The 17,680-nt window shown below is 35.5% G+C and overlaps 1 protein-coding gene across 5 annotated transcripts in view; it reads right to left on the bottom strand.

The window, feature by feature from the left end:
• Positions 1-251: 251 nt before the first annotated feature.
• The window catches only part of CD36 (CD36 molecule (CD36 blood group)), an 83,649-nt gene continuing 66,220 nt past the window's right edge, over positions 252-17,680 (bottom strand). For all 5 annotated transcript variants that reach the window (XM_087444203.1, XM_087444110.1, XM_087444172.1 and 2 more), the window contains 7 exons: positions 15,868-15,937; positions 14,564-14,751; positions 13,211-13,329; positions 12,171-12,244; positions 11,540-11,594; positions 3,717-3,881; positions 252-1,248 (listed from right to left, as the gene is read on the bottom strand). In XM_087444203.1, the coding sequence (XP_087300329.1) occupies positions 3,717-3,881; positions 11,540-11,594; positions 12,171-12,244; positions 13,211-13,329; positions 14,564-14,751; positions 15,868-15,937 (671 nt within the window). In that variant the 3' untranslated portion in view covers positions 252-1,248. The remainder of the gene's footprint in view (positions 1,249-3,716; positions 3,882-11,539; positions 11,595-12,170; positions 12,245-13,210; positions 13,330-14,563; positions 14,752-15,867; positions 15,938-17,680) is intronic.

The following is a 17,680-nucleotide window of genomic DNA, read 5'->3' as shown; positions in this document are numbered from 1 at the left end:
GTCTCCTAATAAAAAGGAAAGATCCTTCACAGTCTAGAATTTAAGTCCTGCTGCTATAAAGGATGAAAGCAAATATGTTTTTGCTTTTCCTCCAGTTGTCTTGAAAAATTAGCCTGGAAGAAAGTGGTCAAGATTGAATTCAGAAAGAATATTTCAGAAGGAAATACGGATTCGTAAAGAAATATGAATTCAGATAGAATACTTCATATGGAAAATTAGGGTAAACAAACATTTCATGAGGCAATAGGAACTAGGCAAGGCATAGGAATTTAAGGAAGAACATCTTTTAATAGCTGAAACCAGTCTTTCTGAAGTGATTTATGAAAGCAAGAAATATTGCAACAAATAACCATTAATGCACATTCTACTCTTGGTAATCTTCCATACAATAATTCCTTTATTATCATGTACATCTCTTAATACTAGCACAGCATTCTGAAGTTGCCAAGCATAAGTTGTAGGTATCTGAGTAGGAAGATCAAAAGCTACTCAGATTTCCAGAAGAGCTGCAGAAAGTGGAAAATGACAAAGTCCTTAAACATAAAGAGCTAAAAATGATGTCCATTTGCTAATCCATGACGAAAATAGAAGCCCATATTGTTATAAAGAACACGGTTATAACGCTTGCTGTTTCTGTACAAAGGATTCCACAGAGAAAGAAACTTATGTGTAAGAAATAGCTCATAGGCCAATAATTTATTTTCCATTCTTAACTGTCGTTCAAAATAGTTGATGCTCATGAAGTGCAATGTACTGACAGTCCTGGGGTCCAATGGTCTGACAGGTCTGTTGCAACTGAACAGGGATGTTGCAGAGGCCATGCCGAGGGTGATGGTGTTTTCCCCTTGATGAGGAAGACAAGTTCAGGGTCCAGGATTTGTTTAGAACATCTACTCCTCTGCTGAATTTGCCACCAGGGAACCAATAAGTGAATCAGTACCAAATAAAAATATTTGGATCATTCTTCAGCCAGGTCTGTAGAAAATGAAATCAATTTGATTGTATACAAGATGAATTTTAAAAAGCGCTTTTTTTGTTCAAAGTATGGATTTTAATGACATCTTAGTAATCCTTTAGAAATGTGCTGCTGCTTAGTGCAAAAAAAAAAAAAAAGTCCCACCGTTTCTTCAACTACAAGATAAGGTGTGTTTTGCAAAAATAAAGCATATTAAATCTTCATTTTGTAGGTCAATGTTCACAAAGGTCCTGTTGTAGCTGGTGCATAAATATAAAAGACTCATTTGTTGCCTGGAAAATAGAAGAAATGTTACTACTCATCAGAAATCAGTGGAAAGATAAAATGAGTACTACTCAAAATCTATATATCCAAGATATCATATTTTCTATTATTTAGCCCAATTTCTCAAGCCCCAGAGACAAGTTCTCTGATAGACTTCATGAGTAATGCAATCATGTTCCCGTTCAAGAATACATGGAAGGCTGCTCCAGAAGTCTCAAGAGCTGCACAGAGCCAGATAAGGAGTGGTAGCTAATGAAATCTGCTCTGGATGAGCCTTTCCACTCTTTGCTGTCCCTTCAGACCATCTTCCATTTAGAGGTACATGTACTACTGCTTTTGAAAGGACTATTGGCTTATTCTCTCTGTGATCCATTCAGTAGAACCACACTTTAGCTCCACCATCTTATACTTTATTTCATCTTGCACATCCATCTCCTTACCTTTTCAATTGTTTATAAACCTGCCCAAAGGCATGATTTTTATGCTATTCAAAATTGAGGTTCATTTAAGGAAATCTGTATCTGTGATTCTTCTAAATCTAGTAAATCAAGTACATAGAAAAATTCTCTTCTCTACTTGTAGAGTAGAAAAGAAAGAAAAAAAAGATAGTTTTATAAAGAGCAGTAACTTTTCCTTATAACAGTCAAATGTGTAAGCAAAACTAATATACTTGTTGACAAAGACACTCTGGAAATCTTTCAGTTCTTTACCTTAATTTAGCCATGTATGGATGCAAGGAATCTGACATTCAGGGATCATTAAGCAGTGATGAAATTTATCATGTAATTTTAATAGAGAATAATACAGAAAAATTTTTACAACAACTACTATACTTCCTTTTGAAAAGTATACTTTCCCACTAGAACAAGTTGTTTGTTGTATTTTGGCTTTTCAGTGGATGATCTTTTCTGTTATATAAATGGTCATATGAATTACTTTGTTTAATCATAACTTATTTGTTTGTTACTGGACTAATGATAGGTCTTAAAGGTAATGCAATATTTCCTTTATTTATTATAACGTGAATAAATTAGGTTAGCATTTTGAACACATTGTGTCCAAATAGATTGTAGTCAGAATTGTGCGATCTTCTTTCCAATGAACAAATAGTGGCAGAAATAATCAGAATAAAAGATTGAATTGCTTTCCTAGACACAAGCTATTTATCTCACAAAAAAGAAATATTGGTCTGAAAATTCCACTTTATTTTTTTTTAATCTTAAATTTGATTGATTCACACTTTGAAAATGGACAATTTTGCACTGTTAATGTCCCCAGAAATTGGAAACTCATGAAACTGTATTAGGGTTTAGATGTGATAATTCATGTAAAATATTTAGTATGATCTTGGCATATAGTAAAAGCTCAATAGTTATCAGTGGCAGCTCCAGAATTTCCATATAAGACAGCTTAGAGTCAACAGTCTGATTGGAAGTACAGTAAAAAGACTTGTTTTGAAGTTGTGATTTTCATAGCAAATATGTTGCTTTTATTTCGGGATTTTTTTTTTTTTTTTGAGGTGCCTGGGAAGGAAGAGCTGATGGAAACTATGGGGAAGTGGAAAATCCTCCCCACACCTGTGCCACCTGTGATTATTAAAGAAAGTTTCCATTTAAGAAAGATAGGGTCAGGCATTCATTCCTTTTTACGTAAAAGGGGGCACAGGCACTAATATCTAAAACACAGAGACCTGAAGAACCTCTACAGTTTTGCCAAAACTCAAATCTTGTCCACATTTACCAGATTTTTTTCTTCAAATTCTGAGTAATTTGGTTTTACTGTGTTGGACACTGTTTTCTCCTATTCTCTTGTACTCTTATATTCAAATTTTAGCTTATGAATTTTAATTGTTCATCAAGGTTCCACATAAAACATCTAGGGTGCACACTCTGATTTTGGACAATGCATAGCCAAGATGTCTGTATGCAACAATCCTGTTTTTCTATTACATCAATGTTTATTTTTTAAATAGCATATTTTTATCTTATTTTCTCTAACATTTATTATTGAGTTTTTAGTTCTCTTATTAATTTGAAGCTCCCTAAATATCTACCATTTTACATTTTACATACCCTTTCCTAGCAAATGATTAATTAATTATTTGTGATTTTTAGAATAATTAACTAGCTAGAAATAATTGAGAAATGAAAAGTCAGAATTTTGCACAAAAGCTATATATGTACTAATTTTTCAAAAGTGACAATTTCATCTTTTATCCCATTCTTCACAGAATGAAAGATGTAATGTATTAATCTGCTTGATAGTTATAGGCCTTATTTACTCATTCAGTCTTCATTTATGTCTTAATTTACATTAAGAATCTCAAAACTTCAAGGATATAATATAAAACAATAGTAGGCTAGACATGTCTGGAAATATTTGCAGCCTAATTTATAACTCCTCTTTGATAAAATGAAAACAAGTAATATATAAACTAATGTTACTGAAGCAATAGATTTTTTTGGTATGTACTTACCTATTTTTCTCTCTTTGATCTGCATGCACAGTATGAAATCATAAAAGCAACAAACATCACCACACCAACACTGAGCAAGATCATTTCTATCAGGCCAAGGAGGCTTACTTTTCCAGTCACTTGACTTCTGAACATGTTTGCCTTCTCATCACCAATGGTACCAGTCTGTAATCAAGTTAATTATTAGCATTATTTGAGTAGATTAGTGGTACAAAATAGCATATTTTCATCTTATTTTCTCTAACATTTATTATTGAGTTTTTAGTTCTCTTATTAATTTCAATTTCTTGGTTAAGTTTCTTGATTTTTGTTCCCTGTAATGAATCATTTAAATTTTAATATGGCTGTTTCTCAGACATCTTTCACTCTTATAAACCTTTATAATTCAGATTTCTAATTAGATTAACTTTTTCTAAGCACACATTTTCCTTTTCAACAAATTCTACCCAGGAAAGTAAAATATGAATTCTAGAAACTATTGTCAGGGAAATATTTGGATAGCTAGCAAAATGAGATACCACCAAATACTCAAATTAAAAAACATTCCAGAGCATCATGGCAGAGTGAGCTCTCCCCGTAGACTCTCCCTTGATAAGATACAACAAAAAGGACATTCGCATACCAACAAAGGACACTCACACAACACAAAAAATGTCTGAGAGACCCACGCAGACATACATCTGAAGAAGAAGGTGCTGGAACCCCCAGAGGAAGTGGGGAGAGGTAAGGAGATATCCTCCTCCTCCCCATTCGGTTGGCAACTTTGGGTCCGCACGGCTCCCAGAGAGAGAGGGGAAAGGGGCAGCCCTCTGCAGGAAAACCATCGCTCTCCAAGTTCTCTCACAGCCTGTGGGAAAATCCCAAATGGAGGAGACGGAACTGTTGTGGGGGTGCTGTCAACATCTGAGCACCCCAGGAGAGCAGATAGCGAGGGAAGAACGAGAAGGCCCCGGGATTGGGCAGGCGAAAGAGCCCCTCCCCTCCACACACCCAGCGCTGCACAACTGATCAGCCTGAGAGCCCCCAGATCACAGCCAGCTCAGAATACACAGCTCTTGACCCCCACCCAGTGGTAGCAGGTGGAAACTGAAACCAGATAATTTTAGGATAAGGAAAACCAAGCCAGCACCAGCAGGCATGATACAAAAATAATATTAAATCTTCAGACCTGAAGGAAAATGACGAGCACACAGAAAATCAACCCTCAAGGCACAGAAATATATAACCTAAATGACAGAGAATTCAATATAGCTATCATAAAAAAGCTCAATAAATTACAAGTACAGATAGACAATTCAATGAAATCAGGAATTTCTTCAAAAAAGAGATTGAAACCATAAAGAAAAACCAATCAGAAACATTGGAGATGAAAAACACAATGGAGGAGATAAGGGAAAATCTGGAATCTTTAAAGAACAGAGCTGACAATATGGAGGAAAGAATTAGCATTATTGAGGATAGGAATGCAGAAATTCTCCAGATAGAGGAAGAGAGAGAACTAAGACTAAAAAAAAAAATGAAGAAATTCTCCGAGAAATATCCAACTCAATTAGGAAATGCAACATAAGGATTATAGGTATTCCTGAGGGAGAAGAGAGGGGGAAAAAGGAACAGAGAGCTTGTTAAAGGAAATAATAGCTGAGAACTTCCCAAATCTGGGGAAGGAGCTGGAAATACCAGTGAATGAAGTTAATAGAGGCCTAAATATATCAACAGGAAAAGACCCTCTCCAAAGCATATAGTGGTAAAGCTGGCAAAAGCCAGTGACAAAGAAACAATATTAAGAGGAGATAGACAAAAAAAAATTAACATACAAAGAAATTCCCATCAGGCTCTCAGCAGCTTTCTCAACAGAAACTTTATAGGCTAGGAGAGACTGGAGTGATATATTCAAAATTCTGAAAGACAAAAAACTTTCAGCCAAGAATACTCTATCCAGTGAAAATATCCTTCAGATGTGATGGAGAAATATAACTTTCCCAGATAAACAAAAGCTAAGGGAGTTCATTGCCATGAGACCTCCACTACAAGAAATGCTCAAAAAGGCCCTCATGCCTGGAAAAAAAAACAAAACAGAAAGAGGATACAAAGCTTCGAGCAAGAAGAAAAATACGTAGACAAAATCAGAAAAATTGCAACTCTCTATCAGAGTAGGTTAGCAAACACTTAATTATAAAAAGTAAAGATTGGGCCAGCCCTGTGGCATAGCGGTTAAGTGCATGCGCTCTGCTGCTGGCGGCCCGGGTTTGGATCCCAGGTGCGCATGGATGCAGAGCTTGTCAGGCCGTGCTGCGGCGGCGTCCCACATAAAGTGGAGGAAGATCAGCACGGATGTTAGCTCAGGGCCAGTCTTCCTCAGCAAAAAGAGGAGGATTGACATGGATGTTAGCTCAGGGCTGACCTTCCTCACAAAAAAAAAAAAAAAGTAAAGATTAAGGGAAGGAAAACACCAAAAATTAATATAACCTCATCACTTTAAACACACACTCACAACACAAGATGGAATAAGTTGTGACACCAATAACTTAGAAGGGGAAGAGGAAAGGAGTCAAATTGACTTAGTCGAAGGAAATAAGAGGTCATCAGCTAATGGACTATCTCATCCATGAGATTTTTTATACAAATCTCAAGGTAAGCACTAAACAAATAATCAGAACAGAGTCACATACAATAAATAAAGAGAAAACTAAAAGAATTATCATACAGAACTACCAAACTAATTGGTAGTCTGAAACACACGGGATGAGAATCAAAGGAAATTCAAAAGAACCAGAAAATGAGTGAAAAAATAGCAACATTAAGCCCTCATATATCAATAATCACTCTAAATGTAAATGGATTAAATTCTGCAATCAAAAGACACAGAGTGGTGGGATGGATTGAAAAGCAAGACCCAACAATATGCTGCCTTCAGGAAACACATCTCAGCTCTGAAGACAAACATAGGCTCAGAGTGGAAGGATGGAAGAAAATACTCCAAGCTAATGCAAACAAAAGAAAGCAGGTGTTGCCATACTTATGTCAGATAAAGTAGACTCCAAGATAAAACAGGTAATGAGAGACAAAGAGGAGCAATATATAATGATAAAAGGGACACTCTACCAAGAAGACATACCAATTATAAAAATATATGCACCCAACACAGGAGCGCCAAAGTACATAAAACAACTATTAAAAAACCTAAAAGGAGATATTAACAACAACACAATAATAATACGGGATCTTAACACCCCATTTACATCAATGGATAGATCATCCAGACAAAAAGTCAATAAGGAAATAGTGGACTTAATAGACTTATACAGAGCACTCCATCCAAAAACAGCAGACTACACATTCTTCTCAAGTGCACATGGAAAATTCTCAAGGATAGACCATGTGTTGGGAAACAAGGGAAGCCTCTATAAATATAAGACTGAAATCATAAAAAGCATCATTTCCAACCATAATGCTATGAAACTAGAAATCAACTATAAGAAGATAACTGGGAAAGTGACAAAGATGTGGAAATTAAACAACATGCTACTGTACAACCAATGGATCATTGATGAAATTAAAGGAGAAATCAAAAAATCTCTGGAGACAAATGAAAATGAAAATACACCATACCAACTCATATGGGATGCAGCAAAAATGGTCCTGAGAGGGAAACTCATAGCAATACAGGCCTACCCTCACAAATAAGAAAATTTTCAAATAAACAACCTTAAACTACACCTAACAGAACTAGAAAAAGAACATACAAAGCCCAAAGTCAGCAGAAGGAAGGAAATAATAAAAATCAGAGCAGAAATAAATGAAATTCAAACCAAAAAAACAGCAGAAAGGATCAATGAAACAAAGAGTTGGTTCTTTGAGAAGATAAACAAAATTGACAAACCATTAGCCAAACTCACTAAGAAAAAAAGAGAGAAGGCTCAAATAAATAAAATTATAAGTGAAAGAGGAGAAATTACAATAGATACCACAGAAATACAAAGGATCATAAGATAATACTATGAAAAACTGTATGCCAACAAATTGCACAATCTAGAAGAAATGGATAAATTCCTAGACTCATACAACCTCCCAAAATTGAACCAAGAAGAAATAGAGAATCTGAACAGACCAATCACAAGTAGAGATTGGAAACAGTAATCAAAAACCTCCCAAAAAATACAAGTCCAGGGCCAGTTGGCTTCTCCGGAGAATTTCACCAAACATTCAAAGAAGACTTAGTACCTATCCTTGTCAAACTATTCCAAAAAATAGAGGAAGATGGAACACTTCCTAACACATTCTACAAGGCCAACATCACCCTGATACCAGAGCTAGAGAAGGACAATACAAAGAAGGAAAACTACAGGCCAATATTGCTGATCAACATAGATGCAAAAATCCTCAACAAAATATTGGCAAATCGAATACAGCAATATATTAAAAAGGTCATACACCACGATCAAGTGGGATTTATACCAGGGACACAGGGATGGTTCAACATCTGCAAATCAATCAATGTGATACACCATATTAACAAAATGAGGAAAAAAAACACATGATCATCTCAAGAGATGCAGAGAAGGCATTTGACAAGATCCAACATCCATTTACAATAAAAACTCTCAATAAAATGGGTATAGAAGGAAAGTACCTCAACATAATAAAGGCCATATATAACATATCCACAGCAAACATCATACTCAATGGGGAAAAACTGAAAGCCATTCCTCTGAGAACAGGAACAAGACAAGTGTGCCCACTCTCACCACTCTTATTCAACATAGTACTGGAGGTTTTGGCCAGAGCAATTAGGCAAGAAAAAGGAATAAAAGGAATCCAAATAGGCAACAAAAAAGTGAAACTCTATTTGCAAATGACTTGATATTACATATAGAAAACCCTAAAGAATCCATCAGAAAACTATTAGAAATAATCAACAACTACAGCAAAGTTGCAGGGTACAAAATCAACTTACAATAATCAGTTGCATTTCTATATGCTAATAATGAACCAACAGAAAGAGAATTCAAAAAGATAACCCCATCTACCATCACAACAAAAAGAATAAAATATCTAGGAATAAATTTAACCAAGGAGGTGAAAGACCTATACAATGAAAACTACAAGACGTTGTTGAAAGAAATTGCTGATGACGTAAAGAAATGGAAAAATATCCCATGCACGTAGATTGGAAGAAGGAACAGTTAAAATGTCCATATTACCTAAAGCAATCTACAGAGTCAATGCTATCCCAATCAGAATCCCAACGACATTCTTCACGGAAATAGAACAAAGAATACTAAAATTCATATGGGGCAACAAAAGACCGAATAGCTAAAGAAATCCTGAGAAAAAGGAACAAAGCTGGAGGCATCACAATCGCTGACTTCAAAGTATACTACAAAGCAATAGTAATCAAAACAGAGTGGTACTGGGGCCAGCCAGGTGGCACAAGCGGTTGGGTGTGCGCGCTCTGCTGCGGTGGCCTGGGGTTCGCTGGTTCAGATCCCGGGCGCACACTGACGCACCGCTTGGCAAGCCATGCTGTGTTGGCGTCCCATATAAAATGGAGGAAAATGGGCACGGATGTTAGCCCAGGGTCAGTCTTCCTCAGCAAAAAAAGAGAATTGGCAGATGTTAGCACAGGGCTGATCTTCCTCACACACACACACACACACACACACACAAAAAGAGTGGTACTGGTACAAAAACAGACACACAGATCAATGGAACAGAATTGAAAACCCAGAAATAAAACTACACATCTATGGACAGCTAATCTTCGACAAAGGAGCTAAAAACATACAATGGAGAAAGGAAAGTCTCTTCAATAAATGGGGCTGAGAAAACTGGACAGCTACATGCAAAAGAATGAAAGTAGACCATCTTCTTTCGCCATACACAAAAAGCAACTCAAAATATATCAGAGACCTGAAATTATAAAACTCCTGGAAGAAAATATAGGCAGTACACTATCTGAGATTGGTCATAAAAGGATCTTTCTGGATTCCATGTCTACTCGGACAAGGGAAACAAAAGAAAAAATAAACAAGTGGGGCTTCATCAGATTAAAGAGCTTCTACAAAGCAAGTGAAACTAGGATCAAAATGAATAGATAACCCACCAGCTGGGAGAAAATATTTGCAAATCATATATCCGACAAGGGGTTAATGTCCATAATATATAAAGAACTCACACAACTGAACAACAAAAAAACAAACAACCCGATCAAAAAATGGGCAAAGGATATGAACAGATACTTTCCCAAGGAAGATATACAAATGGCCCCAATAGGCATATGAAAATATGTTCAACATCACTAATCATCAGGGAAATGCAAATCAAAACTATAGTAAGATATCACCTTACACCCGTTAGAATGGCTATAATCACCAAGACAAGTAACAACAAATGTTCGAAAGATTGTGGACAAATGGGAACCCTAATTCACTGCTGGTGGGAATGCAAACTGGTACAGCCTCTATGGAAAATGTATGGAGCTTCCTCAAAAAATTAAAAATAGAAATACCTTATGATCAGAAATACCTATGATCCAGCTATCCCACTACTGGGTATCTACCCAATGAACCTGAAATCAACAATCCAAAGAGGTTTGTGCACCCCTATGTTCATTGCAGCATTGTTCACTATAGCCAAGAAGTAGAAGCAACCCAAGCATCCCTTGACTGATGAATGGATAAAAAAGATGTGGTATATATATACAATGGACTACTACTCAGCCATAAAAAAGACAAAATTGTCCCATTTGCAACAACATGGATGGACCTGGAGGGTATGATGTTAAGTGAAATAAGCCAGAGAGAGAAAGACCAACACTGCATGATTTCACCCATATGTGGAAGATAAACTAACACATGGACAGAGAGAACTGTTTGGTGGTCACCAGGGGCAAAGGGGTTGGGGGGTGGGCACAAGGGGTGAAGGGAGGCGTTTATATGGTGACTAACAAACAGTAATGTACAACTAAAAGTTCACAATCTTATAAACTATTAAGACATCAATAAAAAAAATTCCAAAATATGTGTAAATACCATTTCAGTAACACTAGATACAAAACCTCCACTTGTATCACTCAGTTCTCCAAACACCTGTGTAGGTGTTAGTCTACTATATCTATAAGATAAGCCAATGGAATTCCCTTTGCATGTCAAAGAAGGCAATAAATGACAAGATAGGATATTTAGAAAGTAAACTATAATCCTCCTCCCTTTAAACATGTTATACAGCACTCTTCAGTATACTAGCCTTTATTGATCTTTTGAACAGTCTTACTGAAATATTTCACAGTTTTCCAAAGGATGTTTCCTAGTGACAGAAGGAAATGGCAAGAGTCAGCAGCTTCAATTCCTCTAGAGGCTTATGTAACGCATTTCCTAATTCTGTGGCTAATTGATTCCATGGTTTATAGCACAAATATCTTGTCAGGCAATAGGATAGACTGCCTGCACCTGCTCTAACTTGCCCTTCATAAGCTTGGTCGGCTTCTATTAGCACTACAATATTCAGTGAGTCTGGAGTTATTTGGAGCTACACATATGCACGACTCTTTCCTAACAAGCACTACAACAAGAAAAAAGTGTCTAAGGGATGCATTTTGAAAATAATCTAAAATTATAGGAAGCACTTTGTCTTTCTAAAAGAAAAACACTGAAAACTAACACAAACTTGATAATTAATAATTTATAAACTCACCCATATGGGCACTGGAAACACATACAACTTCAAGTACTATATATATATATTCAATTTTAAAACATCAAAAACTTTTTTTATATACAAAAGAAGTTTACTGGTTTTCATGACTAATAGATAAAAATACTAACCTCGTTAAGCCAAAGAATAGGCACAATATAGTTCTGCTTCAACTTCTTTAATGCTCTGTAATGTACATTGGAAGTAATTGTGAAAATATATTACACATATATAACAAAGCTTAGTAATAACTAGTGTAAATAACTGTTGAGAAATTAGTTGCTCTTGCAACTTGGTTAAGTTTCATGATTTTTGTTTCCTGTAATGAATCATTTAAATTTTCATATGGCTGTTTCTCAGACATCTTTCACTCTTATAAACCTTTATAACTCAGATTTCTAATTAGATTGACTTTTTCTAAGCACAGATTTTCCGTTTCAACAAATTCTACCCAGAAAAGTAAACTATGAATTCTAGAAACTATTGTCATAGAAATATTTGGATAGCTAGCAAAATGAGATGCCATCAAATACTCAAATTAAAAAACATTCCAAAATATGTGTAAATACCATTTCAGTGACACTAGATATAATTCTAAATTACAAATAAAAGTTATCCTAAGCATGTAATAATGATTATTTAATATAAGTCAAAAAGAAGTTGAAATTTTATATTCTTCCCACTTACTTTCATAGATTTACTCAGATTCTTACAAGAAAATACTAAATCTCACATAATGATAACCTTGGTCAAGACACTTACTCAATTTTCTTCGCGGGCTTGACCAACATGTTGACCTGCAGCCGTTTTGCAAATCGTAAAGTGAATCCAGTTATCTAAAAAGAGAACAGACCAAAATAATTACCAACTTCTTTTTAAAACACTCCTTTATAATATACGAAACTTAATTTTACTGTTGTATAGAACTTAAGGTGAAACTGTACTACTTGAAACTTGTGAAATTTATTAATTAATTGAACATATTAAATATATTACATACATAACTATCCATAGTTACCTTGTGTGTATACACACACACACATGCATATATATATATACACACCTGCATATAAATGCATATACACAATTTCTTGGCCTAGACTAATGTCAAGGTTTTAGTTAGATTTGTGATATTTACCAGAAATGGTTTTGGGGAATCAACAACAACAACAGGACTAAAATGTAAGAGCTCATATGGTTAATTTAATTCCTGAACCATGTGTAGTCAAATCCATGTATTGTCAGTTTAATTATACTACTACTCCTATCATTATTTAAACTGAAACATGACTATGAAAATGCTGGCATTTGTTTTAACTTTTGAAAAGGAGAGTGTTAAAATAATTTAAAAGTTGAAACTGTTGCACTATAGGAATTTTTGTAGATTTTCCTTGACACTAACTATAATAGATCTTGCTTCAGATTCACATATACTCATAAAATCTCTTTAAATTGCTCATAACAGTGTCTTTTCATATAAACAACACTTGCAGTTCAGTATAAAATAAGCATAAAATAGTAATTTATATTACTATTGTTTTAAGCCAATTAGACTCATTTCCATCATTGGTATTCCTGACCTACGAACCATTAAAAATGCTTATAAAGTTTCCTATGCTGAAATACTAAAATTGAATTACCTTGACATTTCATAAGCAACAATAGAAAGAAATGTAATTTATCGAGATTGTGATTCAATAAATGTGAACAATAAATGTGATTGACAAGGAGAGAATGTATTTTTTTTTTCATTTTTAAAAAACAATATTAAACGAATCAGATCAAATAATATATTTGCTTACAGGTTCAACATCTAAGTATGTGCTATGTTCTTCTTCATTTGGATTTAAACCTTCAAAATGTTCCCCAATTTCAGGACTCGCGTGTAGAAAATGAGGAAGTGAAATGTACACAGGTCTTCCTGAAAACAAGTTTTAAGAGACAGTGGGGTAAATCATTTTCCTCATTTCACATACCACTCAGAAAAGCTTTCCTTGAAAATAAAGCTTTTTAAATTAAAATAATACTTAGTTGGGTTTGAATACTAAATGGGGGATGAAGGTGAGGGAGAATTATAACAACTGATCACTATTGTACAAAAATAAAATATAAATTCTATATCATATTACTAACCAGTCAGTTGATGTCTTTTTCATTCCTTAGATGGTAATTTTCAATATGTAAAGTTTAGCTGCTGAACATAAAGTTTCAACTATATATGTTCATGTTTCAGGCAGTAATGTGTCTTTGGACTGAGAATTAATTTAATTTAAAAGGTGTCTCTTCATTCACACCCACTCCAATATGAAGAAGGTGAGCAAAATAAGAGACTCCAAATTTCGTGTTTAAGTCAATTATTGTTTCAGAAACATACTGAAAATATATTTATTTACCATTTTCTAGGGAAGAAAAAGCTAGAAAAATAGCAGATGAATAATGCTCAAAGTATTCTGGGAATTATTTTCATTTTACCCTAAATCTATAAGGAGCACAGGGATTCTGCATAGCAAAGGAAACCATCAAAAAAAAAATGAAAAGGGCCGGTCCCGTGGCTTAGCGGTTAAGTGCGCGCGCTCCGCTACTGGCAGCCCAGGTTCGGATCCGGGCGTGCACCGACGCACCGCTTGTCCGGCCATGCTGAGGCCGCGTCCCACATACAGCAGCTAGAAGGATGTGCAGCTATGACATACAACTATCTACTGGGGCTTTGGGGGAAAAATAAATAAATAAAATCATTAAAAAAAAAAATGAAAAGGCTCCTATGGAATAGAAGAAAATATTTGCAAACCACATATCCAATATGTAGTTAATATCCAATTATGCAAGGATCTCATACAACTCAAAAAAACAAATAGCTAAAAAAACCCAAAACCAAATTAAAAAATGGGCAAAGGACCTAAATAGACATTTTCCAAAGTAGCACAGGGAAATATCAGTATTCCCTAATAATAACAAAGTTTTGCAACACTGAGACACAATTGGAATCTCAAACAATACAAAATCAAAACAAAAATTTCCTGACGCCACCCTTACTTTCTGCCCTTATTGCTTTCTTACTTTAAATTTTCGGTGGAAAGGGATCCTGGGTAAAGATTACATTTTAAAGAATACTGCAAATCACGTCATGGACCATGATACTGAGAACACTTACGCACCTTCTTTGCATTTAGCAATGTTTAGCACACCATATAATGTACAGTTTTTTGAGATAATTTGTTCTGTGCAGAAACAATGGTTGTCTGGATTTTGAAGTGGAGATGCAAAGGCCTTGGGGGGGAGAACAAATCTATACACAGGAATTCCTTTCAGATTAATGTCAGCTCCAAACACGGCGTAGACGGACCTAAACACAGGTAAGAAAGAGCTTCATTCCAGGAACTTGAACTACATTCTGGAGATCTTATTTTTAGATTTATATTCTTACTTTAACTTAGAAAAATTAAATATACTCCAATTAGAATTCTTGTTTAATTCTTAGGAAAAAAGTTCTTGTGAAAATTGAAGGCATGCCAGAACTGAATACCTGAGTATAAGCTGTTCTTCCTTTTGTTTTCAACATCTACTAAGAATAATTTTTGCTTGTGAACTACCATGGAATATTTATACTGAAGACATTTCTCATAGTTAATTTCCTCTATAGATTAAATATTTATGTGACTCCTTCAAATCCTTTACTTGTGCCCAGTTTAAATGAAATAAAAGTAAAATTTTATTCTTGCAAAACTTACTCATGGAGAGAAAGGCCACTCACTTGCTGGGGTGTGTGCATGTGCATGCTTGATATAGATCTCCTACACCTCCAGCATTTACCAAGTGTCCACCACAACCTAGGCAGTGTGCTGGGGCTTGACACATATTTGTTCTAATCCCCAGACAACCCTATATGAAGAAACACTGCTCTCTTCAATTTTATAGATAAGGAAAAGACTCAGAGATACCAAAAGGTTGCCCACAACCACACAGTCTTTAGGAACAGGGCTAGGATTCAAGCATACTGGTGCGGGCTCCAAAGCTTGTGTGTCTACTAGGCCCCATCAATTTGAAAAGATGCTGTAGTGGCAGCAGAGCACATTAATTAACCTAGTTCTGTGACAGTGGCATCATCTTCTCCGGACATCTTTAGAAAGACTGGGCATGCCCTTCTATACTTGACTGTTATTAAACATACTACTAGTTTAGTAAAATAGAAAAAAAATAGTTCTTGCTTAGAAATGACAAAGAAGAAAATGAATTGTATTATGCAAACTATCCTTCTACATCCTTCAATTTTTTTAGAGTTAATAAACACATTATGAATTCCATATTGTATTTATTCTTAATAAATCCAGTATAATTTCCCTAAGTGTATTTTATTTTTCTCAAATAACATTATTATTAAGTATGAGCTTCTTGGTCTGTGTTTTGTCACTTGGGGAGAAAAATTCTGACTCACAGAAATACATTGGTGTCTTTGTCTTACCTGCAAATGTCAGAGGAAAAGAATTGCAACACCCGGGTCTTCTCAACAAAAGGTGGAAACGAGGCTGCATCTGTTTAAAAACGAACCCAGTGGCAAGGGATTAGATGTCATGCGCGTCCTAGAAAAATCTAGAAATCTCTATTCCCACATGGTCAATAGAAATATAATGCAAACTGTATTGTGATTTTAAAATTCTTTGGCACCCACATTTTTAAAAAGTAAAAAGAAATGTGGGGCCAGCCTGGTGGCATAGCAGCTAAGTTCGCTCATTCCACTTTGGCGGCCAGGGGTTCGCCGGTTGTGATCCTGGGCACGGACCTACTCACCGCTCATCAAGCCATGCTGAGACGGCATGCCATATAGAAGAGCTACAACTATGATACACAACTATGTACTGGGGCTTGGGGAAGAAAAAAAAAAAAAGAAAAAAGAGGATGATTGGCAACAGATATTAGTGCAGGGCCAATCTTCCTCAAAAAAAAAAAAAAAAGAAGAATTTAAAAAAAGTGCTTCTGGGGCCGGCCTGGTGGCTTAGCAGTTAAGTGCCAGCACTCGGCTACTGGTGGCCTGGGTTCGGATCGCAGGCGCACACCGACCCACCACTTGTTGGGCCATGCTGAGGTGGCATCCCACATACAGCAACTAGCAGGATGTGCAACTATAACGTATAACTATCTACTGGGGCTTTGGGGAGAAAAAGGGAAAAAAAAGGAGGAGGATTGGAAATGGATGTTAGCTCAGGGCCGGTCTTCCTCAGCAAAAAGAGGAGGATGATCTTCCTCACAACAACAACAACAAAAAAGTGCTTCTTTAAGAAAAAAAGAAACAGATATATTTTATTTAATCCAAAATATCCAAAATATCATCTAAACATATAATCAATGTAAAAATTAACAAAATCTCAAAATCCAGTGTGTATTTTATACTTACAGCACATTTCAATTTGTACTAGCCACATTTCAAGTGCTAAAGAGTGACATGTGGCTAGCAGCTACCATATTCAAAAGTCTGTATACTATACACATCCATTGGTACTTTCGTATTAAATTTTCCCACTTCTTAAAAATAAGTGAAGGTTTAAAAAAATAATGGCAAAATCACATTATTAAAACTGTGATTGTGTTTGTTTTCTGAAATCCACCCCATCAGCAGAGGGGCAATTTTCTTACCATAAAGTTCAGTCAGAATTCCTGTTAGGATCTTATTGTTCTTACTTTTGATAGAGATTCATTCATCTGAGCTAATGGCTGATTAAAATTTCTAAAATCATTTATGAAAATTCTCTGACAAAACAAAATTTCCTGAAAATGGTTTGAAAACATATCCATCAAACTAAAACTAATCCATCAAACTAAAAAGGGCACTTGTTGAGTTTATTAAATTTCTGCTGTGGTTATGATTCATGGCACACACTGGCTCTGTGAAGAAATAACTAGAAAACTCCTCCATTTGCCCCTCAAATGAGTATCACCAGAGGGACCACCACTGAATGTGTTTGTTCAAAATGGTAAGACCCATCCTTCAATTATGAATTCCAGGTTCTTTTTCTGGTAAGTGCCCCAACCTCGTGATCTCATTAAATTTCACTTAGACTCCTGTGATAAGTGAAATATAACAGAAGATCCCAGTGAACTTGACCCTGGCATTGAGAGAATTCGCTATTAAAGATTAGCTTAAACTCCCCAGATGGATCACTGAATGGGCATTGCCTACAACTGCTTTCCTGACACCTTAGCCATTAAAGAAAAAGAATACATTGAATGGCTTGAAAGAGTATTTTCTGAAACATCATTGAAGATTATGTCGTAATCAG

The sequence above is a fragment of the Ceratotherium simum genome, chromosome 1, assembly GCF_057802395.1.
Source record: "Ceratotherium simum simum isolate JZ-2026a chromosome 1, ASM5780239v1, whole genome shotgun sequence".
In the NCBI taxonomy this organism is placed as follows: domain Eukaryota; kingdom Metazoa; phylum Chordata; class Mammalia; order Perissodactyla; family Rhinocerotidae; genus Ceratotherium; species Ceratotherium simum.
Note: the sequence above shows the minus strand (reverse complement) of the source record. Positions and strands in the feature narration are given on the sequence as shown.